We start from the raw sequence: 25572 nt of genomic DNA on the forward strand, positions 1-25572 counted from the left end.
CTTATCTTGATACCCTTGGGCACTCATTACATGTTTTATGAATAAATGGATGGACAGGTGGCTGGGTGCATTTCTCTCACCTTTTCAGTTTATTTCAATGAATCCCAAAATATTACTTTCCCTCAGAAATTCTGCTATGATTTTTTCAGGGTCCTGCCACAGGCATGTTTTCCATGCATCTCATTCAGCAAAGATGTTCACTTCAGATTCACTTTCAGTAGTTCACATTAAAAATAAACACTGCTTTTGATGTCCTAATTGTGACTCACAGGGTATTAGAGAAGATAGGGAATTGTGATTTAAAATACGATTTCCCCCTGCTTTCGAAAAGCCCTGAAATATTTCCCTTGAAGGATATGGCAATGCGCACCCCTCTTTGAGATTTCTCAGGGAAGAAATAAATGGCAGTGTATTAAAGTTTGCAGCAAAGAGGGCATAAATGCAAACAAGAAAGAAGTGACAAATGTGTAAGTGGATATGAAGCTGGACAAAATGATGGAACGGGACCGTGTACAAGCATCAGCATGTTGGGGGATGGGTGGGGAAGACGGCGGAGGGAGGTGAGCTTGGGATTTATGGGATGCTGGATGAAAAGTTGTGCTATAGATAAATGGAAGGCTTGGTGATGGATGGGGTATGACTAGGTTAGTGCATATGAAGGAAGACAGGGGAATGGGGGAATCCCAGAAGGATTTAAGGAACTGGTAGGTTAATTAGTTAATTTGAGATCATGAATGAAGTGTGTTTGTGGGTGGGTGGAAGGACAGACAGCCTCCTGGCATGGGAGGTTGTCAGCATGGACTTGTAGAGTCCAATATGACCCCCAAGGGGTCAGATATGATCCCCATAACTGGTCATCGCTAGGTTTCCCTGAGCAAAGAGCCACTGAGAATTTTGAACTTCTCTCAGAGGGAAAGACGAGTGGGCACTCCCACAAATTCCCCACTTTTCAAATCCACCCTGGCTTGGAAGGCACTGTCCTCTCTCCCAGCAGGGTCTCCCTCTTGTCTCAGCTCCTCCCTAGGAGACATCCAGCTTCCTGGGAAACCTAGACAGTCATTCTCCAGCCAGGTTCCCAGAAGTTTAGCGGCAAAGGAGAGACCTGAGGCTGAACTCAGAGGGGTGAGGTCACAGGACTCAGTCATTCTCCTTGCCCCAGGCAATGATCCCCAAAGGCAGGAGGGCTGGCCAGAGAAGGAAACCTGTGGAGTGGCCTGGGGGTGGGAGGTGGGCAGACAGGGGCGGCAGCAATTCTCAGCTGCCCGGGAGAGTAGGGCAGGGTCTCCGAGTCAGCAGCGAAAGCAGACTGGTGTATCTTTAAACCTCCGTTGGCTGCCTAGTCACAGCCCCCTCGCTTTGGGTGTGTCCTTCGCGCGCTCCCTCCCTCTTAGGTCACTCTTTCAAAGCCTGGAATAAAAACGGCAGCCAACTTCCGAGGCGGCCTCATTGCCTAGCGGCCCCCAGCCTGTGACAGGTTCCATCCATCCTCCTTGCCCCAGCTCCCTGCGACCCTCTTTAAGAGGCGACTAGATTCCTGGGTTCTATCCCGCACACCATGGACAAGTTTTGGTGGCACGCAGCTTGGGGACTCTGCCTCTTGCCGCTGAGCCTGGCGCAACAGCAGATCGGTGAGTGGCCCTAGCCTGGGCAGCGGGGATGTGAACGCAGAGTGCTCACTCCAGCAGAACGGCCCCTGGGCTGACCCCCGGGGAGGAAATAAAGTGAAGTGGGCTCAGCAAAGCAAAGCTGGGTTTTGAGGCTACACAGTTTTTGAGGGTTGCTTCTTGGGATGCGCCGCTTTGGTGAAAGGAAAAGAGAAAGGGAGAAGAAAGTTGGCTGGGCAGGTTGCCCGCCGCAGATTTTGGGCGAGGTCGCTGGCGCTTGCCGGAGCACATGGCGCAAAAGTAACTGTACTCTTGGACACGCAGCCGGTGTCCGGACTAACAGGCTCGGGTGCCCAAGGGCTCCGCAAGCAGGGCCAGGCTTGTCGTGGGTGACAGGGCAGAGCCAGGGACTGGGGCAGAGCAGTAGCGGAGATCTCTAGAGTAGTCCTTAAGGTGGCCACAGAGTTGTAAGTCAGAGAGCCTGCAATGAGCTTTTCAGAAAGGAGCCCCAGAAAACTAAAGACAGAGAACCTCGGCTTAGATTGATTTTGAGGGCTTTTACAGTCTGCTTTGGTCACCAACTGCTTTAGTTTGTGGGAACTTGAACCGGCGCTGTGTTCAGGCTCTGAGAGCCCAAGAGGTTCCAGCCTGGGCCAAGGAGGGCACATAACAGAAGCAATGATTTGACCAGCTGTCTAACGCTATGGTCCCCTGGTTCTGCCAGTCTTGGCAAAATCAAAAAGCAACACGGCTCATATTCGATGCCTGGCAGCTTCAGAGTAAGAGGGGACCTGTATCAGGGTAACACACGAACTTTAGTGCAGAGACCTTAACATCCCATCTAAATGAAGTTGGTGACTTTGGTGGCTGTGGAGGGGAGGAGCTGGGGTCAGGTGTTCAGTATGGCTCAATTCCAAGCATTCCCTTCCTTTGTCTATATATGAACAGATAATTCCATGAACCCTTTGTTTAGCACCAGCACAGTTAATTTTTTTTTAAAGAAGTGTCAGCTAGGTTAAGTCAGCTCAGCCTACAGTGAGTTCCTCTCAGCAAGAATTTATTAAACCCAGGTTTTTTTTTGGGAGGGGGTGGCCAACATGGGGATTTTAGGTATGCCAGGTAGAGATCATAAGTTTTGAATTCTGATGCAGAAGTAATACAAATAATAAGAAGAATAGCAACATGACTCTATTGGCCGTTTATTTGTACCCTTTTGCTGTGCCAGGATCGATGTTAGGTATTTCACATATGCTATCACATTTTATCCTCCTGGTGATTTGGTGAGAAGTGTTCAGGTATCAAGTTTTTTGTTTCTTTGTTTGTTTGCTTTTTTGGTAGGGAAACAGGCTCAGAGAGGTTAGGTAACTCCTCATATTCACACAGCAAGGAGTGGTGCTGGGTATGAACTCAGGTTCATTAAATTCCATAGCTTAGACTGTCATGGAATATCTGAACACATGTTCCGGACAAAGCCAAAAGACTTCAGGGAAAGAGGCATTCTGGCCCGCTAAAGCTACAGAGGAAGCTTTCAAAGGGAATCAGAGCTCCAAGGGGCCCTTGGAGGTCAGAAACAGTCAGGATGGGTGGGAGAAGGGCAGGGAGAGGCCTGGACCTAGAGTCCAAGGAGAGGAGAAAGGTTGGACATCCACACCTTTTGCTGTGGCTGAGAAGCTGAGCTTCTGTGTTTTCCTAGATTGTCTTCCGGCTGTTCAAAAAAGCCTACTCCCAGGTCTTTTGGATCCCTTGTGCTCCCTGGGAGTCAGGTCCTAGAGACCAGCAAGCTCTCTCCTGCCTTGGGGTTTTCACCTTCCTGTTGTATCTTGTGGCACCAGGAGAGGCAGGGCAGAGGGCCCCTAGTAGTGCCTGCCTGGTTTTCATGCCCTTGTAAAACTGTTGCAAAGGAACCGAGACTCGGAAATGAGATGTGACTTAGAGGATGTGGGTCTGGGTGGGCAGAGCCTGAGGAGAAAGGGCGGGGCAGAGAAGAGAGGCATCCGAGTTGCCCCATTCTGGTAGTGACTGGTTTTAGGAGATGAAGAAGCTATGAGATTGGGCAAAAGTTTTGCTGGGCAGGGGCGGAGTGACAGAAGAAACTGTCCAGTGTTATATCAGAAGTCAAAAAGTAGAAACATGTTCTGAGGTAGCCCAGCGACCCTAGGTACTCTGTGCAATGCAGGAGAAAGGGACCCTGGACAGAAGGGAATGAGCCTCCATGTGCTCATGTCCTTTCCTCCATGGCCAGAGAACATTGCTAGGAAATTGCATTTCCATTGTTGAGAAAGAGGGGTGCATTTGAGAATCTTGGGGCTCGGGAGCCGAAGGTGTCTCTCTGCTCACTCAGAGCATTCTGGATACTTCTTTCCATTAGCAGTTAGGGTCCTGGCTGAGTCTTCCCATGTGAAGAAATAAGGACGTGAGATCCATCCCCACTGAAGTTAGACTTGATTCATTCTGTTATTCCCCTGCTCACATAGGACATCTACTTCCTTCCAAAGTAGTGATGAGCTGATGTGCTGGGGACTCTGGCAGCTGAGGGAAAAAGTTTCTATTTTCTGCCAACTTCCCCCTACACAGGAGGGGATGCTGGACCACATGAAATTCCTGGTCTATGACAGATCTCCTCCACTCATTCCAGAAAAATTTCCTGATTCACTGTCATAGACTCAGAGATGGGGACTTTAACGATCATTTAGGAAAAAACCCTTCTTTTTCCCAAGAGGAAACAAACCATGAAAGACAGGGATTGGTGACTTCCCCACTCTTTTAGGGTGTGAGGATATCCCTGAAACACTCCAGTCTCTGGAGGACTCTGGGAGTCCCACCCTCTCCCTGCAGTAGTAAGGAGGGTGTGGCCAATTCGGGATGTGGCATAGCAACATTTTAGCACCTTCAGTGTAAGGTGTACTACCTTATACAATCATCACAGTTTTGTATTTTATGACCCAATATATCATTAAGAATAATGATCACTATATCTCTCCCTAAAGGAAATTGATGCTCAAGATAGATCCATCTTGTTTTAGGGCTTCAGATGCCTCCTGAGTATCACTGAAAAGTTAGGAGTACCCCATTTTAAAACCCTGGCATGTTGCTATTGCCACTCAACATCTGGAATTCTTAAGAATCACCCACTGCTCAGATTGAGTTGGATTTAGCGTAGGTTTTCTTCCACAGCCTTGCAATAGTCATACACGTTAGTACTTTCCTAACACCACTTTCTTGACAAAGAAATAGAGGCTCAGAGATAATGGGAGTCACCCAAGGACACAAGGGCAGAATTAGGGTGCCTCATCATCTTACGTCACCCACCACCACTTTTGGAGGATTCCGGAAATAATGTTGTCCCTCACTGTTCCTGTCCCGTGTAGTCAGCAAAGTGATTATGAAAGGCTTCTCTTGCCACCCTTAAGCAGACTGTACTCTTGGCTAGTCTGTCCCTTTCCCCGGGTTCAATAACAGCTGTCAGAGATACCAACCTAGTTATTTACTGCTGGAGTAAGTCAGTTTCTTTATCAGAGTCCAGTTGCCCCTTTAGACGTGTAGGCTTGGCAAAAAAGGGAGAGGCTTCCCCTTGCCTAAGAGACAAGTCAGGGCAATAGCCTCTGCCTGCAAATTAAGAAAGGGCCCACAGTCACTCCCATGCTTCCCTCGCAGGCATTTCAGATGCAATGACCCATAGAGAACCGCTGTTCCATACTCTTTGGACAGTTATATATACCTCATTTGAGGGGAAGTCTTGAAATCCCAGGCAGTGGATTGACATGACTTTCTACAGAAGTCATAGATCTTGAACCAAAATCCACTGGGAACCTCCAGGAGACACTCTGCCACCGAAGTGTATAGACTCTGCTCCAGTAATAAACAGGAGTGAGAGGAGAGATGGCTTCCCCTACAGCCTGTCCTGGGACAAGGTGTGAGCTGCAGTTGTGTTTTATCAGTACCTCCATTTTAGCAACCCCACCCAGAGTGAGAGGGAAATGATTCTTGTGAAAGAGTGATCTGAAGCAGGTGGCAGCTGCTTCCTGGCCCCGTGGAGTTTTCAAAGGGGATCTTCTCTACTTCAGAGAGAAATTCTTGGGGTTTGCACAACACGAAGCTGATGACTCAATTTTCTTTGTGCCTCTGCTTGAACGGGGACACAAGCATTTTTTTTTTTTTTAAAGAAGAGCCTTAAATTTTGAGCCCTACTTTTCACTCACTTAGCAGGTTGAAATTTTTCTTGAACTCAGACTCCTGGGGCTAGTGTGGAACTCAGTGACAGAGTATTTGCCTAGCATACACCAAGTTCTGAACTCAGTCTTCAGAACCAAAAACAAAAACAAAACCAACCAACCAACCAACCAAACTCATACTATTTCCAAACTGGCCAGCAAGGGTTTGGGGATGCAGGGCCATTAGGGAAGAATGGGAAGAATGCCTCTGCTATCAGCCTTCTGCAGTCCCATGAATCCCCCTGATGTCAAGGATTATATTTCAACCATTTTGTGGCCCAAGACCCCAGTGTTGACCCGCAATAAGGATCACAATATTGAATTGAAATAATGTCTCAAATAGAGAAATAAGAGTTTTCGTGTATGGAGGCATTCTGACCAACACACTGAATGTGCATATATGTTTAAGTGTACATGGCAGCATGTTGATGGCTTTGTTGTCATTCTACACAGGGCGAGGAGAAGGCTTGACTGGTCAACTGCTTACAATAGGGTTTATATGTCCTCTTTCCAAGAAGAGAGTTTGTCTGTCTGTGGTTTTGGTGGCTGCTGGCCATGGGGCTGGTCTAAGGAGAGGGTTAGTGAATGGCTGAGTGAGAAGGGAGTGGGATGCTGACACCAAACCCACATTTAAACCTCAAAATGAAACAGTGTCCAGTAATGGCTGGCTTTGTGAGCTGCTGGTCTGAGATTCGAGTCCTTGGGGAAGTGGCCCACACAACCGCTGACCCATACTTGCTTCTGGCAGGTGGCAGCAGCAGGGAGAAAGGCAGAAACACTTCCCAGAAGATTCTGGTATTTTCTATGGTCTGCTATCCAAACTGACACTACTACACCCCCAAAATGGCTAATCTGAAGGAAGCCTGGCAACTAACAGGACACCCCACCAGCTTCCTTTACATGGAGCTTGCCCAGTACAAAGTTGCTCACAACTGGGGCAGATCCTTCCTTCCTTTGGATCACCTTCCCACCAATACTCTGAGACAGAGAGTCAAACACAGGAATGAGGGGATGATATTGTAGAGGTTAGACTCACAGAGCCAGAAACTCCATGAGGTTGGGGTTCACCAGCTGCCTGGGTGTGCCCTCCTGGGGCAAGTGTCCCTCCTTTGTGCAAGTGTGGGCAGACAAATTCTAAGTGGGTGGGGATGGCCTGAGTCACCAAGGAGGAGATTTGCAAAACTCAGGTCCCAAGAACCTTCCTCAAGTCTTCAGCTTTTGAAAATAAAGATTAATTGCAAAACCCCAGGGAGGAAGGAATCAGTCATAGGAGCTGTGATTTTGAGCATCTATGCCTTTGACAATGGCTGGGCATTTGTGCATTTTTGGGAGTCCTTACATCTTCTGTATTTGCTTTTTGGTGGCTAATTATAGGTTTCTGGGATACCATTTACTGATGTTAATAATCATAATAAACAGAACTGACATTTTAGTTGTTTTCTATATACTAACTTGTTTAAGTTATATACCAATCCACAAAACAGTTCTTTATTATCCTCTTTTCACATACGAGACAACTAGGTACAAAATTTAAATAAATTTTATACCAAGGCTACATGGTTGTAAAGCAAGGGGGCCAAGATTCAAAGCCAGGTCCTTTGGGTGCAGGTGCCTACAGAGCCCAGAAGAGAGTATGGATGCCTTGGATCTGGAGTCACAGGCAACTGTGACTTTGATAGTGTGCTGGGAGCTGAACTCTGGTCCTCTGGAAGAACAGAAGGTGCTCTTACCCACTGAGCTAACTCTCTAGCCCCTTGCCTTTCATTTTAAAACATGATGTTAGAGAAGAGGACTGGACTTGCCAAAACTGAAAGGAAAAAGATCATGTAACAAAAACGCTTCCCATCAAAATTCTCTGAGTGGCTCACTTATTCTAATACCTCAACAGGAGTCTAGTCCCTTCTTTGTGGTGCGGTGTTGGGGAGGATATAGACTTGGGGAAGTAAATTAATGGATGGTGATATGAATATTTGTTTATGATCACTTCATTATTCCTCACATGGGCGAAGGTGGACTTTGCTGACTGATTTTTTTTTCATTATCTAAGACTGTAGCTTGTGGTTAAAGAAAACTGAGGCGAGAAACAAACAACACACTCTGCCCAAGAGCTTCTGCATCTAGGGTCTTCATTCTACAAACTGGAGTTGATGGGGAAGGAAAGAAACTGAGAAAAGAGTATTCCAGGAGTTAGATTTTACATATCCAGGTCTCTGAGTACTTAGTTCATGGTAATCCTGCTTCCCAGCTCTATGGCGAACCAAGTGACCTGCAATCGGCTTAGTGCAGCAGGTGAACGTCATCCAGGGAATAAGATCCTTTTCTCTGGGGACCTCTGGCTGAGAAACAAGCTGTCTAGGATGAGAGGACATGAAGCCCTTTGGGCACATGTGACTTAGTCTGTGATAAGGGCTGTAAGCCTTTAGCCTCATGACAGGAACTCATTCAGGATTCCTTATCTGTTCCAATGCCATGCATCTCTATACTATCAAGCAGGTCTTCAGTGCCTCCCAAAAGCACTCCGCCCCCAGCCATGAGCTAGGCAGAGCTGTTCCTTGCCTTATTTTTTTTTTAAAGGATAATAGTGAGACCCTTTTGCAAGTGTTCACTGTCTTAACTAATACACAAGGGAGAAGAGAGTGGTTGCATGCAGCTGGTACTTGCCTTTGGCCTTGACAGCCATTTCCCTATAATCCTGACCCCATCTCTGTGGGTTCCAAAAGCATCAAATAAGTATGTCAGGCACAAACGTTGTAAAAGATTACTGTACACTGTCCAAAAAGCTAAGTCTAACAGAGATGAGTTCCAACTTGACGTTTAGAGAGCACTTTGCATCATTGTCATTTATGTAGCTACCAGAGAGTTGTAGGGTCTCCCCACCTGACAAGGAAGGATATGGATTCAGGGAAGCCCAAGAGTACAGGTCATGCATGCATGGATAAGGTTTGGAGAGGAAACCTACCAACAGTTTGTCTTTGCCTTGGATTCTCTATGATAGGGTTATGCCTTTTCATACCTTAGATGTCAAGCCAACTATTTCCCCAACTATTGTGAGCTCTCATTAGATATTTAGACAGTTAACTGAATAAAATTTCTGGACTTTATGGGGAAGAAATCACCATCCATTTAGAAACTCCTAAGTGCAATTACTCTCCACTGTTCTTCACTAGTTGAACCTCCTGATCATTCATTAAAAATTCACTTAAGATGATGGCTTAGAAAAAAAAAAAGATGATGGCTTAGTCTGTAAAATGCTTGCCTTGAAAGCATGAGGCTCTAAACTCAGTCCTCAACTCCCATGTAAAAAACCAGGAGTGGCAGTGTACACTTAGAGTCCCAATGCCCGGGAGATAGGAAGATCTCTGGAGGTCTCTGGGAAGCCAACCAAGCCTATTTGACAAGTTCCAGGCCAGTGGCAGATCTATCTCCAAAAACCAGGGTGTACCACTTCTAAAAAATGACATGAGGTTGTCCTCATGCCTCCAGCTGCACATGCACCTGGACACACATAGTCATGCACGTACACACATGGGTGTACAATGCACACAAAATAATAAAGACTTGCTTTAAAAGGAAGCAAAAGAAATGCTCTTTAGTTGTAGCTGTGTATCCTCAAAGCTCCTGATGGAAAAAGGCATGCCCTATGAACATGTCTGCATATACCGTAGCTCCCATTGTTACATATTCCCCCAACTATTGTGAGCTCTCATTAGATATTTAGACAGTTAACTGAATAAAATTTCTGGACTTTATGGGGAAGAAATCACCATCATTAACTATTTTAGATCTTTTTGGTAGGATCTGGCTATCTTGTTTTCAACCTTTCCTTTTCTTTTCAGGCTATAGAAAACATTTTCCCCACTGGTGTTCCTGGTAGTAACTCTCAAACTCCATGAAGTTTCTTTTCTGGGAACACTCTCTCTTCATCTTAAGTGGATCATTCTTAAGGTTATATGTGTCAGGCAAGACAAGGAGGTTAAAAAGCCCATTAGATTTTGTCCAGTAGGGTAGGCCTCTTGATTTCCTTTAAGTGTGGCTACTTCTATGATTCAGCCATTACCTGAAAATCTGACATTGTACGTAGTGAACTCCCATCATCAAAATCTCATTCTCAGCAACACTCTGAGAAAAGATGTTGGCTTTTTGGTTCCTACGCTAAAAATGTGTCGTGGGGAAGAGAGAATGAGTGTTGTTTCTCCCCATCAATGTTTTCCAGATTAAGGAGCTGCTCCATGTAATCAGACATTTGTTGCTGGAATAAGAAGCTTGCTTTTGGGGAGGGTGGTGCCAAGACTCCATGGCTGGGAGAGAGATTTTGGTTCATTCTCTTTCTGTCACCTAAGAGCAGAGTGAGCAGTTGTACCTAGAACAAGATTCACCTCATGTTTTCTAAAGTTCCAGCATACACAAGCACTCCTAGCATAGAAATGATTCTTCTGTTCGGTTACTGTACTAACTATACAATGCTTCCCCATCACTTTCTTCTATTTTTTTCCATGTGTGAAAGGAGACAATGAGACCTAGGGGATCTCCACAGTCCTTTACAGGACTCCTGCACTGCAAAGTTATCGCCCTGAGTTCACTGCTACCCATGCTTCATAAAACTTAGGGGAAACAATAACACTACTTAATATTATACTTGTACAGCACCGAAAATGTGGTGCCCAGTGTTGATTAAATGTCAGAAGTGAATTATTAATCCATGCCAGAAATAAGCATAATGACCCAGTTACGCTTTATAAACACCAGCAGGCAAAAGTGACTCCTGGGGAACAAGGTACTTCCATCCTCGTATACCACCAAATTCTCCCTTTTTCTTGGAAGTGGCCAGATGCAGCAGTCCAGGACAGAGAAGTTAATGATGCCTCCCATCCACACAGCTTCCATTACAGAGAACCAGCCCTGAGATTATGGGCAGGATTTGAAGGAAACATTCATTGCTTCAAGTGATAATTCAAACAATTTTGTACCAAACAGCCTGGAAACCCAACTTCTGATGAAAAGAAATGAGTATGTCCTTTACTTTCAGAGTTTTGTGAGCATCCAGACATCTCAACCTCCCTCAAGCAGCCTTACAGCATGTCAGCGTAAAACCATCCATGTACTCAGTAAAAGCACCCACTATAATCTATGCACATATTGGTTGCAATGATGGTTCAGTGGTTAAGAGCAGTGGTTGCTCTTCCAGAGGACCCGAGTTTTATTCCCAGTGTCCATATGCCAGCTCACAAGTCTCTGTAGCTCTAGTTCCAAGGGTTCTGACACTCTGAGGGTAACAAGCTCAGGTATAGTACATATACATGCAGGCCAAGCACTCATAAACATCAAATAAAATGATGATATAACATATATGTACACACTATATATGTATATATATATATATATATATATATATATATATATAATACATGTACATAAAATATAAACGTAAGTAAGGCACTGTAAAACACAGTTCACTGCTTCTACCAAGAGATTCCTAGATCTTTGTAAACGTTTTCTTCTTATCAGTCCAGAGAAATTCTTGCTCAGTGGGGGAAAAATCACAAATACTGTGTTTCTGTGGAGGTTTTCAAAGTAGGTCAGAGGCTGAATACTCTGTCTACTTCCAGCCCTCTGCCATTCACCATAGGTCTTCAGTCAGATTGCCCCTTTCTGCTTGTCCCCACATCATATTCTCCTGGAATTCACCAAACACTGGTTGAAATAAAATCCCAGATAGGTTCTTGCCTCATGTCACATTTGTGCCCATTGCTGTTGACTATGGCTCCACTGTCCCTACTTCCAACCAGTCACACAGACTTTGTGTTACTCTAGGAGAAGTGAAAGCCCACATGCAGCCAGCAGATAGCCCTTCTTGGTCACAAAATGACTATGGGCATGGTCCTTCCTTTATCGTTGTTTCTGTTTCCTCAGTTATAAAAACAAGGGTGACAAACCAACTAGTTCATTCTGTGGAATTGTGTTTTGACAAATGGAGAGGGGTGAGGGAGACAGAAGAGCTCTTTTCCTCCGACATCTGCATGTTAGTAGAAGAGAATTAAACAAGATGCCGTATAACTGAGTGGCAATCAGAAAAAGCAAGGTGTGCCCCTGTGCTGCTGGTGTGTAGGAAGGTCTCAGGGAATTAGAGAGTGGAGGGAAAGAGAACACAGAAAAATGAGAGACCAATAAGGTAAAACATGTGGAAGGTAAGGCATGTGGAAAAGTACGGCTTCATTGGAGTTAAAGGAGTCAACTGTCTCCATGAGGAAGTTCATGTTGAAGAGATGAAATGCAGCAACTTCCAGGTGACAGTAATAGTGGCATTATCTACAGGGTCCAATTCTGCTTTGGAGTCTCAGAGGAAGCCCTCAACCCTGACAGGCAGTGCTAACAGCATTTGGAACAAGGTGGACTCCTTCATGGTAGTGAGAACTTTAATGTCTTTACTTGGTTCAGAGAGTTACAATTCAAGTGACTCCCAAACAAGTCCTATGGCATCAGTAATAGGTTGATTTCTGCTCATGTGACATTTATTACTGATCAATAGATGCTGCCTATGGTGCTGTGTTTAAAAGCCTAATCTTTATACAAAGAACACTATGATCTATTAGTGATGTCTGCCATGAACAAAATATAGAATATTTGGCTCCCAATGTTACCATACTACAGCACCACTCTTCTCTAGTATATGTTTGTGAAAGTCAGATGTAGAATCCTCTGGGAGTTTAGCCATTCTTGAGTCTAGATAAAGAGCCGTACTGGTGACCCCATCCCCCTTGCAGAACAGTATAAAAATAGTCTTTTACCCAGAGGACAGGTTCAGTGACTTGTGCCTTCTCTTTTGATTCGTGCTCATTCTGTTTTCCCATCACCCCATGTCAAGTTAGATGCTTGGAGCCAGGAATCTCCTGTTTGAACCAAGGCCAGACTTCCTGGCAAAGGGCCCTTTCTTCACATCACCTCCATCTGCAAACTGAGAAGACAAAAAAAGCGATGCCTCACCCATGAGGGTGATAGGAGAAATAACTGGCTAATGGGAAGAAAGCCTTTGAAGATGAAAGGGTTGTACGTGCATGTTAATTACAACTTTTATCAGCCCCAGAGCCTCTGCATTCTCAGCTGCCACTGGGCGCTCCTCTGTGTTTCCCAAAAGTAAAAACAGCAGTGACATTCCATAGACTGGCGCAGTTCATAGTGTCCAAGTCAAGAAAGTCAAGAAATCTGAATTCTGAGCTCAGGCTAGCCAAGCCACTCTGGCCACTCAAGTTTCCCACTACTCATCCCCAAGGGAAAAAGTAGGCTCACTACCTGGGAGGGTAAGATAAGATAGAACCAAGGTATAAACAAAAGGCTCCATGGAGAGTCTACTGGAAATAGCCCCTGGGTAAGATTAGGACACTCTGCTCTAATTCCCAACCTGTGAAAGCCTAATTGTGTGACCTTGGGCTATTGGCTTTATCTGTCTAATGCTTTGATATACTGTGTGAACCACCTAGGATAATAATCCCTCTGCCTCCCCTTGACCTCTGCACCTTTGCTTGCTGGTGTGAAAGTAGGTTTGTTTTTGTTTTTTGCCCCCCCTGTTCAGGCTGAAGCATGTGAATAAAACTACGGGGTGCTATTATTACCTGGGTTGACTTTCACATTTATCTGTGTCTCCTGTTGCTGGTTGACCCCAATCGTTGAAACCATATTCTTTGGAATGCTCACCAATCTTCTCAGAGTTTGCACCCTCTTCTTATCTAAGAGGGCTCATATTGGCTCAGGCTTCTTAGTTATGGCATTTCCAGAGGTATGAGAATACATCCAGGCTGGCAGAGGACTGAGGTGTTCTACACAGATGAGTTTCCATGCTTTTGGTAGGGTAATTCCATCACAGGTGGGATGGTTACTGTGTAGTTTTTCTAGTACTGAGAGTCAGCTTGAAAGGTGCCATCAGAACTGGATCCCCACAGAAGCACTAACATATGGCTCATAAGATGGTGAAATGGAGAAAGAAAAGAAAAAAAAAATCTAAGAGAGAAGTTACTGTGGCCTAGGTACCACAAGCCAAAGATGCTACCATGTCAGAAGGAAGTGTTGGAAAGTATATAGCCCCTTTGTCTTATTTGACATCTAAAGGAAGGAAACCTCAAGGTTTCAAATGACTTACCCGAGGTCACACAATTAATTAGTTAACTGAGGTCTTCTGACTCCTAGACAAGTCTTTTTCCATTTCTCCTCCTTGAAATAATAGAGGAGTTACTGAGCACTGAATGACTACTTTGAGAAGACCTAGACTGTAAACAGGGTGGAAGCCAAAGGAACAGTATGTTAGTGGCACAGCAGGGAATGGTATAGGTGATTATACTCTTTGAAGACCATTGTTGCATTAGAGCTGTGTACTTTCTTGCTTGTCTTATTTGGTGTTCTTTGGATCTTTTCTGACTTATGGGGCAACTGGAAAAAAACCCCGAGCAACCTGACCTGGCCTTTGGGATTCTGAGTGGAGTCAATGGTCATATGTTCTATGGGTTGAGTCAGCAGTATGTGTGCAACAACAGTGTCTGCTGGACACTGAGGATGTAACTTGAGATACGAAGCACAGTTTCATCAGTGCTTCCTGGAACCAACATTACGTCTGGAGGTAGACAGTAAACAAAAACTGAGCCCTTAGTAAGTTACAGGTGTCCTGTGTTATGAAAGAGACACCCACAATCTAGTGAAGGCAAATACTAAGGGGAGCCCATCTAGTCCAGTCCCATAAGGTGACTGTCGTGTTTGCAGCATCTGCTGTTCTTTGAGACTTTGAGATCCTTTTTTTTTTTTTTTTCTGGATTTCTCAGAACCCCACCAGCTCTGTGTGAAAACACAGCCTGATGGGTGTGGTCAAAGTTCCTCATAGTGATATTAGGCAAACCAAGCCCCACTTTGGCTGCTTCACTTTTGTGTTGTGTAAAAGAACAAGAAATGTAAGTTCTCCAGATAGTGAAGCTTCTTGCTCATCATGTCTGCTCTGCAACAGACCACGGTGGAAGAGAATCATGGGAATCTATGAAGTGACTTGAACTTTCAGGAGCATGTGTTGGAGAGGCAAAGGAAGGCAAATTCTGAAGAAACTGAAGGTGACACATGGTGTAGCCCTGGAGAAAATCCATAACTCACTTACAGGTTTTGTTGTTAAGCCTGGGTGTAGGATTAAAACTTTTGACTTGGACCTAAAGTTTGATAGCATATGGGAGTGAGGTGTCATGTTGAGTGACTTCCAGTGGTCATGCAGGCATATCTCTGTGTTCAGACAAGATGAATAGCTATCCACTCTGGGATATGACTACAGGGTCTTCACTGCTGCTTTATCCTCTTGGTAATCTCAGACTTCTTGAAGATGACAGTTCTTTCAGAGTGGTGACATGGGTGCAGTGAGAAAACAAGCATTCAAATGCAAACGCTGGTGATGCTAAAAGAAATATTTACCAAATGGTATAGGCAGAGGCTGCTCCAAATGTTCCATTGTCAGCAGCCATGTGTGATACAAGAGAGAAAAGTGAAGGGTATCTGCTCCATCATGATGACAACATCCTTCCCATCCTCTCTGACTCAGATGTAGCTCCTTTGGTAGGTGAGATAGGGATGAAGTTACAACTGTCACAACCCACCAGCAGCTACACCCCATTGAGGCAGCAAGCCACATGCTTGTTATCCACCACCTGCATCTGGGTCCACACTTGTCAGGGCATCCAGCCAGACATCTCAGTGACAGAACAATCAGCTCTCACAGAATAACTTCTCCCACAGTAAGAAATGTGGGGTTAGGTGATTTCAGGAGCTCAGTGATATTGCCAAGACTCGTGATACTCTTTTTCTAACCTTACGCCTAGCTATTCTCATTGTCTTCTAACAGCAGTTGGTCTTCCTCATGCTGCCCACCTGACATCCACAGTTTTTGCCCACCTGACATCCACAGTTTCAAGCATGGTATCTATACCATTGTCCATCAGCAGAAGGGACACTTTGTTCACAAGCACCTCTCTTTTAGAATGGAGAAATGGTTGTCCCATAGGGCTTCTTTCATTGGACCAGTGGGATCATATGACTGGCTGTTGACTGAAGTTTCTGTCTCTCCTGGTCCCTTAGCCCTTTAGTCCCAAATAAACACACAAAAGCTTATATTAATTACAAACTGTTTGGCTGATGGCTTAGGTTTCTTATTGGCTAGCTCTCTCTTAATTGTTAACCCATAGCTATTACTCCATGTATTTCCACATGGCCTCATCTTACAGGAGGATGCCTGGGCGTCCTACCTTCCCAGTACCTACATGGCACTCTCTTGTCAGCGACTCACTCTCTCCGTGTTCCTCTTCCCAGAATTCTCCTAGTCTGGTAGCCCTGTCTATACTTCCTGCCTATCTACACCCTTCCTGTCTACTGGCTGAAACAGCTTTATTCATGAACCAATAAGAGAAACACATATTCACAGCATACAGAAGAACATCCCCCATCAACTAGCAAGGAGAACTCAGACCACAGTGATTGACTTAAGCCAATCATGATCCATCCACTGGAGATGGGAGTCAGGTCTTCAGCATCTTCAGCACAAGTTCTAGATTTCTGTGCAAATTTGAATTCAGTTAGATCTATATTGCCATCATAACAACGTCTGCTATAATGTGTAAGGCCGCAGAAAGCATCTATCAATCTGTTAGAAATGTGGCTTGAGATTCAATATGGGACAAAGCCAAAAACACAGAGCTAATGTCTTATTTTTCTGGGCCACACCCTCCAGTTTTCTCTGAGAAGCTGCACCTCATGGCTAGGCTTTGTGGGGGATTCGTTACAATTTGAGGCTCAGTGGGTCTATATCTTTTTCTTGATCTCAGTAGCTATAAATGTATCATTTCTACTCTTCCATAAAAACGAAAACCATTGAGAGATAACCTTAAACTTGCTACAATTCATAAGAGATAGCTCCTGGGCTCATCTTTTGCATGCTTGAACACCTTATTACTGGAAACTCATGACTTGCAACCCATCTCTGCACTGCTGGAGCTGCCCCATGCTCAAGGACCACTTCTTTTCAGTGATGCATTAGAAGAGAATTACCCTGACCTTGGATGAGCATCTCTTCCTGTAAGTTCTGAGCTGATGACCCCCAAAGGAGATGGCAGGCTTCCCCTTCCTATTACATTTTCCACTGGAGTGTTTTAATGTGTGTGAAGTGTTTTCAGCTCCATTATCCAGTCCAGTATTCACATTAACTTCGTGGTTAGCATTATTGTACTCCCCCCCACACAACTGTAGCAAAGTTTTAATGATTTTTCCCAAGTTCACTACAAGTCAAGGTCAGAGCTAATTGGTGTACTCTGAGGATTGGAATCCTAGATTAGACCTTCAGAACTCAAGACTGTGTCTCCAAACTACATTAGCACCCATGGGCCCCCTATTTAGCTTTAGGATGTCTGAAGCTGACTACTAAATTTTATACTACTATTGTTTTGGCTCATGTGGGTGGAGCCCTTCCAACTAGTTTCTTTGAGTTCAAAGATCAAGGGTTCAATATGTTAACCTTTTAATAAATCTGAGAACAGACAGGAGTTGTTTTTTGTTTTTTTTCTGGGCTATTCCCCTGCCCCAGTGCATTTAGCTCACTAGTCTAACAACCTGAGAAAGGCCTTCAGGATTTAAAAAAAAATTGTTGACTGTTTAATACGTGCATATAATGATTTTCATTCTAACTCCCCATTCCCTTCTTTCCTTCCCATCTGTCTTCTGCTGAAGTCTTTCTTCTTCCTAATGAGTCTCCTCTCACTGTCAAGTCTGGTTTTGTGTGTGACCTGCTGAGTTTAGTTATAGTTGCTCTCATGAGTATGGTTGGGAGGTTATTTACTGGAACATCAGCAACTTGTCAGTGGCTACACCACTGAAGTGACTCCCTGTCTCCCAGCAACCACTGACGGCTGATAGTTCCTTAGGGAGGGGTGGGACCTCATTATCATCTCCTGTATCCATGATGAAATATTGGCAGGCCCAGTCTTGTGTAGGTTACCACAGTCACAGTGAGTTACTGAGAGTTACAGCCATGTCATGATCAGGATGTCTTTTTGCAGCACATATCCTCAACCCCCACCCCACACCCAGCATTTACATTCTTTTCTTCTTGTGGTGATTTTCCATTCTTTTTTGACCACCTAAATAAAGTTCAAGGATATATGACCCTATCCAAAGATGTTTAAAGATGGACCTCATGGATGAGATTGGTTTGTACAAATGAAGGAGGCTTGGTTTTTCTCTACCTGATGATGAAGGAGCTAGAGGAAACTGGTTCTCTTGAGCTAACATGTCTTAGGCTTTATTTTGAGGTAAATTTCCTGACTGTGCACCTTGCTGAGCTTCAGCTTGGTTAACTAGTTCCTAATTCATCCTTTAGTTCCCAGCTGAAAGCACATTTCAGCGAGGACCTTACAGAGCAAAGGCTTGCAGTAGAATGAGCTCTTGGATCCCATCACACCTTGTGTTCTTATCATGACTCATTGTGCTGTGGAGTTGACTTGTCTAATGTCTGGCTTCTCCACTGGGCTATTACCTCAGATGGGATTGTGATCCCATGCACCTTGTTTATTTGTCCTGACCCCAGTAGCACAGTGCCCATCACATAGAATCTCTGGAAGAATCCTTGTTGAATGACTGAGGTTGGAACTAGAATTCCCTTCTCTGAAGGCTTGTGATTTACTTTATTTAGTATTGGAGTGGTTTGGGTGAGATTATGGTTAGACATGGTGAGTTTAGCCTGCTTGAATCTCAAGTTTTTGAAAACAAAAACACATTTCTCTCTCTATTATCTATTTGGCTATGAGTCTCTACCCTGTCTATCAATCATATATCTATTTGTATTGTTTATCTTTAGCCTCTATTGGTAAGTCTATTACTTATCAATTAATAGAATCTCTGTAAACTATTTTTGTGTTCTCTCTGTGTTACATACATACACACACACACACACACACACACACACACACACACACACACACACGTGCTTAACTGAAGAAAGCTCACCAAGCAGGCTGGCATCTCTCTCCAACCTTCTTTCTTTTCTTTTCTTTTCTTTTCTTTCTTTCTTTTTTTTTTTGATATGTGTCACCCCAATACCCTCAGTTCTTCCATGAGTGATATCACTGAAGAGATTCTCTTCTGTGGTTTCCTGCAAGGGAAACCTGGGAATCTGAATGTGTGCAGCATCTGACCACTCGGGATGGATGTGAAAGGCAGAGAAGAAGCATTCTTCTTCTTGACACAGGGATGTTGGGCTGAGGTTTGCAGAAGCAAGCTGTGAATACTCCAAGCCCTCTTGGTGGAGCAGTAAGAGAAGTCCCCAGAGGTTCTGCTCAGGGATGCATTTGGAACATTGTCTCCTTACAAACAAGTACCATTAGGTAACCCCCAGGCTTCCTTCAGCTGATGTCTCATGGTAAGGGAAAAGTTCCCTATTAAGTGTGTGATCTTCCTGTTTCTGCTTTTGGAGTGTTACAGTCATCAGCCACCTATGGATTCTGCATTGTTTGCAACTTTGGAAAACTCATCTGGTTTCTCCAAACAAGTTTCCCAGACCCTCTGGAAGACATTCAGAAACAGACTGCAACTTCAATCATGGGGCTTCAGAGCAATGTCTCTTACAGGCAGGGATTTTATCTTTTTCTAAAGGCTAGACAAGAAAATGTTTACTCCAGACCACACAGTTAAGTCTGGACTGTCAGGATCATCCGGTGTTATGTATACTGAGAAAGCAATGTGGGTCTCGGCTTCATGGCTGGATTGGAGACCTGCCACTCAACAATCATGCTGCCCTACACGTGCATTTAGCTTCTCTGTGCCTCATTTTTCTCATCTCTGAAACAGAATTTCAACTCCCATGAATTGAGGACTCATGTGATGCTGTGCATCAAGCCCTTGATAGAATTTCTGGCATGGAACAAGCATTCAGCAGTAATAATTATGAACATTGTTATGATTCCAAGGATCCGAGGCGTCTCTTCCCCATTCAGCCCGAACTGTGCTCCTGGCACATTTGGGGAACACTTCCAACTGCCCTGGGAAAAATTTCATTCCCTTTCTGAGCCTAATGTTAGCCAATGACTTCTCATTTCATTTGGCGAGGTCAGTACATCAGAGTGCTGACACCCGCATGGACTTACTGGAACACTTACTTTCTGTGCAAATGAAGCAGCCTGTGAAGTTCCCGGAACCTTGGCTGTAGCTGGTGAAATCGAGGTGGGAAACCCACTTTGGGTCCTGCCTTTACTTGCAAAATTACAGTCAATCTCGCAGGCTGCTTGTCTCAGCAGGATCAGCCTTTCCTGCCTCTTGTTCTTCCAGTTGGTGGTGGGGCTGGAGGAGGAGTGGCGTGTGTGTGTGTGTGTGTGTGTGTGTGTGTGTGTGTGTGTGTGTGTGTGTGTGTGCAGGTGTGCAGGTCGAGGCCAGACATTGATGCCTCAGTGTCATCCTCTGTCTTCTGCTTTGAGACAAGATCTCTTAGGAAAACTAGATCTCACCGATTTGGATTTGGTGAGTTAGCTGACCGGCAACATCCAGACAGTCCCCCATTTCTCCCTCCCCAACATTGGGATTACAAGCACAGGCCTTCCCTCCTCACTCATTCGTAGATGTTAGAAGTCTGATCTCAGCTTCTCATGTTTGTGTGGCAACCATTTTACCTACTGAGCCATCTCCCCCAAGCCCTAGAAATGCTTCTTTGCAGTGTTGTTCTGTGGCCTCGGAGCACAGAGGAGCCTTTAGGGGGTAGTTTAAAGTGATAGCTTCCTCCTACTGGAGTTTCTCAGGGCCCACACCCTTCCCACAAGTCCCAGCTTGGGGGCCAGTTTCTGAGTGCATAAAGTAAATGCCTGCCTGTCTGTCATTGGGATGTTCAATTCTTTTACCTCCAGAAATACCTGTAATTGCCTTTAACTGCTTAGTTCTGCTCTCCTCCAAAAGCCACTCCCAGCCACACCCCAAAACAGGGAAGATGGGTGTAATTGAGTCAGCTTCCCATATTCCCTTTAGTCTCTGAGAGTCAGGCTCAATGTTTTTAGACTGCTGTTTGGAATGAAACAACCAATTATCAAAGCAAAGATGACTTTACATTGTATAGAGATATAATTGATTCAGAGCCCATGCTTATGGTTTCCTCTTCCTGTTGGAAAGGACATTTACTGAGCAGGTACTATAGTCTACTTCTTGGCTGGCAATTCACATGCATTTATTTATTGTCTTACACCCATCTATTTTCTGGGTAAATACAATTGAATAAAATTTCATCAGAATCAAAGGAGTGAGAAGTAGAGACATACAGATAAGAATTACTTGTTTAAGATGTCTCAGATCCTATGCGCATGGGCTAGTGTCTTTCCCATGTTACTTTCCCCCTCCAACACCATCCAACCAGTTCCTACTCCACTTTGTGGGGTTAATTCTATTCTTCTGCTCTCAGGACTCAGAGGCCTAGAAAAGCCAAGGTCTCTTTCTTGTCTTCAAAGAATTTAGATTAAAAAGTTTGTTTTGTTTTTCCTGAATCTTGAGTAAAAAGACCCAATTGCAACAACTCTGACTGCTAAGGAAGAAAGAGAATAATGAGAATCCCCCCCCCTTTTCTCAGGAACAATGAGGACCCAAAGACCACCAGGGTTTAGGGAGCCAGGGAGCCAGCCCGGGTGGGGACAGTTCCCCATTGTTCCCTCTGAGCAGCTCTTGAAGAATAGTTTGAATTGGCCCCAAATCCTGAAATTCACTGCAGGGAATTCTGGGGATGTTTGTGGTAATTTAGGAAGACTCTCTCTAGGGAAATTAGCAACTTTGTTGTGTTTCTCTTAATTGAAACCATTCTTTGCCTTCAGCTCAGTTGATGGGTGGACTCTGGGCCCTGTGTGCAGAAGGCTTCATTTGCTGCAATTTGAGAACAGGATGCTGTCCACACTATCTTTTTGTTTTGTCGGCTCTTTCACTCTGCTGGCCAGTCTGCTCTGCTTGAAATATCATTACACCCTAGCTGTCCAGATAGAGGAGCAAAATGCCACTACCCAGCAGGCAAGAAAAGAGCCTCTGGGTCCCTGGAGCATTGGGAGTGTTAGTCAGAAACACAGACCTCTCCTAGGTGAACAAGGCTGGATTGGAGCCTAGAGATCCTGGAATCCACTTCTTTGATGAAAACACTAAGGTCTAGAGAGCTGAAGTGATACTTCAAGTACCCACAGCTTATCGGTAAGGAAATGACCACTGAGCTCAATGCCAAAGTAATGCTTCCCCCACTAAACCAAAGAGACATTTGTTTCATGTCCCATTCTATGTCCAACGTTGTGGATGTAAAAATGAATGAGGCTGGCCCTAATGGGACCCACACTGGTTGGATAGGGCAGATATGATGTTCTTTATATAAAATGTTTGGATCTCTCTCATCTGCCAGATCAATTCAGTTCTATCATCTATCTATCTATCTATCTATCTATCTATCTATCTATCATCTATCATCTATCTCTCTACTTCTGTCCTCTATGTATTTTTTTCAGTTTTTCATTCATAATCTCTCACTCACAGCTTGAATCGTAAGAAGCTACATATCTGGATAGCTAGGGTCTAGGTCATGATTCCTAGTCAACTTGTGGGCTGAGTGTCCTTGGTTTTAATCAAGGATATAGTGACTGATCGTAAATTAAGTTGGCATAAGAGGTTCACCTATAGGCTTCTTTGAGACACCTTAATCTTTGAGATATTGGCCAATAGCTATCAAGCACTTTGCCAAGTGCTTCAGCTGTGTTTCTTCATTTCATCCTTAGAAGCACTCCTTAAGGAAATTGTTACCTTCATTTCACTAATGAAGAACCCGAGGCTTCAAGGTTAAAACATATGACACGCCCTGCATGACATAGCTGATGTAGGGCCCTACTTTTGGGCAATGATCTGGTAAGATATTACATTTCATGGGGTTAAATCCCTGCTGTTTTCAAGTACCAGGAATTAATGTAAAACTGGCACAGATATTCGGAGTCACACTGTTCGGCTACTCTGGGACCCTGAATTGCCTTGGATTTCTGGCTAAGATCTACAAGGGATAGATAAAGCCCTATTTTGCCCAAGCCTGTAACCAGCTTATGATACACAAAGACAGGGCTTTCAGTTGTCAAATACTTACCTTCCAATTTTCTCTTTTCTATATCAAGAAGTCCAAATTCTAGGGGCATCTCCTTTCGAACTCTGGAAGGCAAAGATGAATTCCAAATTTAATTCAGTCTGGGGATAGGGTAGAGGAAGAGATTTCCTTTTGTCAAATATATTACTTATATTTCTCATGGCTGTGACAGAAGGGAGTTAGAGGAAAGAGGATTTCTTTTGGCTTATGGTTAAAGAGAGTACAGTCCACTATGACAGGCAAAGCACAATAGGGTTTGTGGTGGCTGGAGCATGCATCTGGAGCTCCTCACATCTGGGAAGACCAGGGGACAGGGATCAGGGAATTCTGGCATTCCTTTCACTCTTTTCATTTAGTCCAGAACACCAATCCATGGGGTGGGGCCAGCCAAAGTCAGGGTGGGTCTCCCTTCCTCAGTGAAGCTTCTCTGGGAAAACCTCCCAGACATCCCCAGGAGTATGTCTCCCAGGTGATTCCAAATCCAGGTAAACTGACAATGGAGATTAGTCATCACCCCAGGTGTCAAATTCCATCCAAATGCAATAAACAAACAAACAAAAGCAGCCCACAGTTTCCTAGGAGACTGAGTTTAAGATCACACCAATTACCTGCCATTGCAGCCCTACCATTGTGTCCTACAATGCCCTCTTTTGTTTTCTGTATGGCACTATTAGTACCTGGAACTGCCTCATGCATAGGTTAGTGCCTTATCTATTTGCTGTTTGCTCATATACACTTTGATGGCAGGGATTTGTCTTTATCTCCAGCACTCAGGATCACAGCTGGCACATGCATCCATATGTTATGGTTGGTCCTGTGAGCCAACACCTTTCACCATGCCCTTATTATAGGATGGTGAATGCTTTGGGAGGTACAGATTTCATCCCAAGTGGCAATTTTTTTTCTCACCCAGAACTTTCTAGAGCTCTCTGTAGAAGAGTAGCCCTTGCCATATTGTCACTATGACAGGCCCTTGTCATAGTGAATGGCCATTTATTTTAAGGGAAATCGACACCTTATTTTCTTTTGACAACTTGACTGAGGGGTTATTTGTAGCTTCCTTTGTTTCCAGGCCTGTGGGTCTTCGCACGAGCCATATTCTTTAATAGCGGGAAGTTGTATTTGGCCCACTCTGGGTAAGCATGTAACAAGTGCTGGAGATTCTTTTCTAAACCCTGTGGCTTGACTTGGACATAAAAGTTTGTTGGGAATGAGTTCTGGGAGCTTGGCATTTGAGACTGGCACTGCTGCTACAAATGTAGTCTCACAGGCTGAAAGCACAGGAAGAGGTGTGAATTACAAGCCCTCAGTTTACTGGGTGATTGGAAGAGTCCTAATCCTGGGAATCTTTTGGCCCAGATTTTAAAAAATCTCCCCACAATCCAGCCTCTGCTGCATCTGTCTCACAATGTTTGTGTACACAAACGGTCTAAAGGGTAAATAGTAGTCAGGTTCTTGTATAGGGAAAGACATCTTACACACCCCTCTCTCCCAGTTCTCTTTCGCACACAGTATAAAAGGAAAGAGAAGAGGGAGATAGCAAATTTGAAATGTGACCTGGTAATTTCTGTGCCTTCAACTTTGGAATCGAGGGGCACCTAGAACTCTGCCTAGTTATTACAATGCTTTGTTGGTGAAAATACATATTTTATAGCCATGTGACTTAACTGTTTGTTGATATACTTGAAGACAGCAAAAAAGTAATCTAAAGGCATAAATCTTGGTTTGTATTTTTTGTTTGAGGTGGGGTCTTCCTAAGTAGCCCAGAATGACCCAGAACTCATGATAATTCCCAACTGTGCTGACTAGTTTTATGTCAACTTGACATAACTGGAGTTATTAGAGAGGTGAGAATCCCAATTGAGAAAATCCCTCAATATCAGACTGTGGGGAAGCCTCTAGGGCATTTTCTTAATTAGTGATTGATGGGAGAGAGCCCAACCCACTGTGGGAAGGACCATTCCTGAGCCGATGGCCTCTGCCTCCAGGTTCCCACATGGCTAGAGTTCCTGCCTTGGCTTCCCTCAGTGGACTGTCACTCAGGCTATCTAAGCCAAATAAACCCTTTCTCCCCCAAGTTGCTTTTGGTTATGGTGTTCTTATTACAGCAATAGTAACCCTACCAAAGGCACCAACTTAGCCTCTGGAGTGGCTCCAGCTTCAAACCCCTTTAGTCAGTATTGGTTACAAGGTGAGCCACAGGTAAAAGGTAACTTGCTGGTAAGGGTTAAAGTTTATGGGCAACTTAATTTTATTTCCAAACTCGGTTATTAACATACAGCTTTTTGAGTAACAGGAAGAGGCTACTGGGTGTGGAAAGCTGCCTCACAGGTGGCTTGCATTTTAAGTGTGAATCTCCCTGTCCCAAGTAGGTAACTGTGGCTTTCACAAACTGAGTCTTCTGTGGTGGTTTCTAGCTTTTGCCACTTTAATAAGATGTTGGACTAGTAGTGCCTCACTTACCTCTCCAATGAGGAAGGTCATTTGTTCAACCTCCAGAAGATGTTCCGAGTCCAATGATGTAGAATCTTTACCTTACCTGTGTTTCCATCCCACACAGAGCAACAGTTCCATCCATGCTTTCTGGAATCTTTGCACTTTCACTAGAAAAGATGCTAAAACAGAC

At 44.4% G+C, this 25572-nt stretch overlaps 1 protein-coding gene across 12 annotated transcripts in view; it reads left to right on the plus strand.

Annotated features, from left to right (window-relative positions):
- The first annotated feature begins 1320 nt into the window (after positions 1–1320).
- The window catches only part of Cd44 (CD44 molecule (Indian blood group)), an 82984-nt gene continuing 58732 nt past the window's right edge, over positions 1321–25572 (plus strand). For 2 of the 12 annotated variants that reach the window (XM_027422377.2, XM_035446272.1), the window contains exon 1: positions 1327–1628. In XM_027422377.2, coding sequence (XP_027278178.1) covers positions 1556–1628 — 73 coding nt within the window. In that variant the 5' untranslated portion in view covers positions 1327–1555. Of the gene's footprint in view, positions 1629–25572 lie in introns of all 12 variants that reach the window. The other 10 variants (XM_027422375.2, XM_027422376.2, XM_027422378.2 and 7 more) reach the window with 10 other exon arrangements.

This window comes from Cricetulus griseus, chromosome 6 (genome assembly GCF_003668045.3).
Source record: "Cricetulus griseus strain 17A/GY chromosome 6, alternate assembly CriGri-PICRH-1.0, whole genome shotgun sequence".
NCBI classification, from domain to species: domain Eukaryota; kingdom Metazoa; phylum Chordata; class Mammalia; order Rodentia; family Cricetidae; genus Cricetulus; species Cricetulus griseus.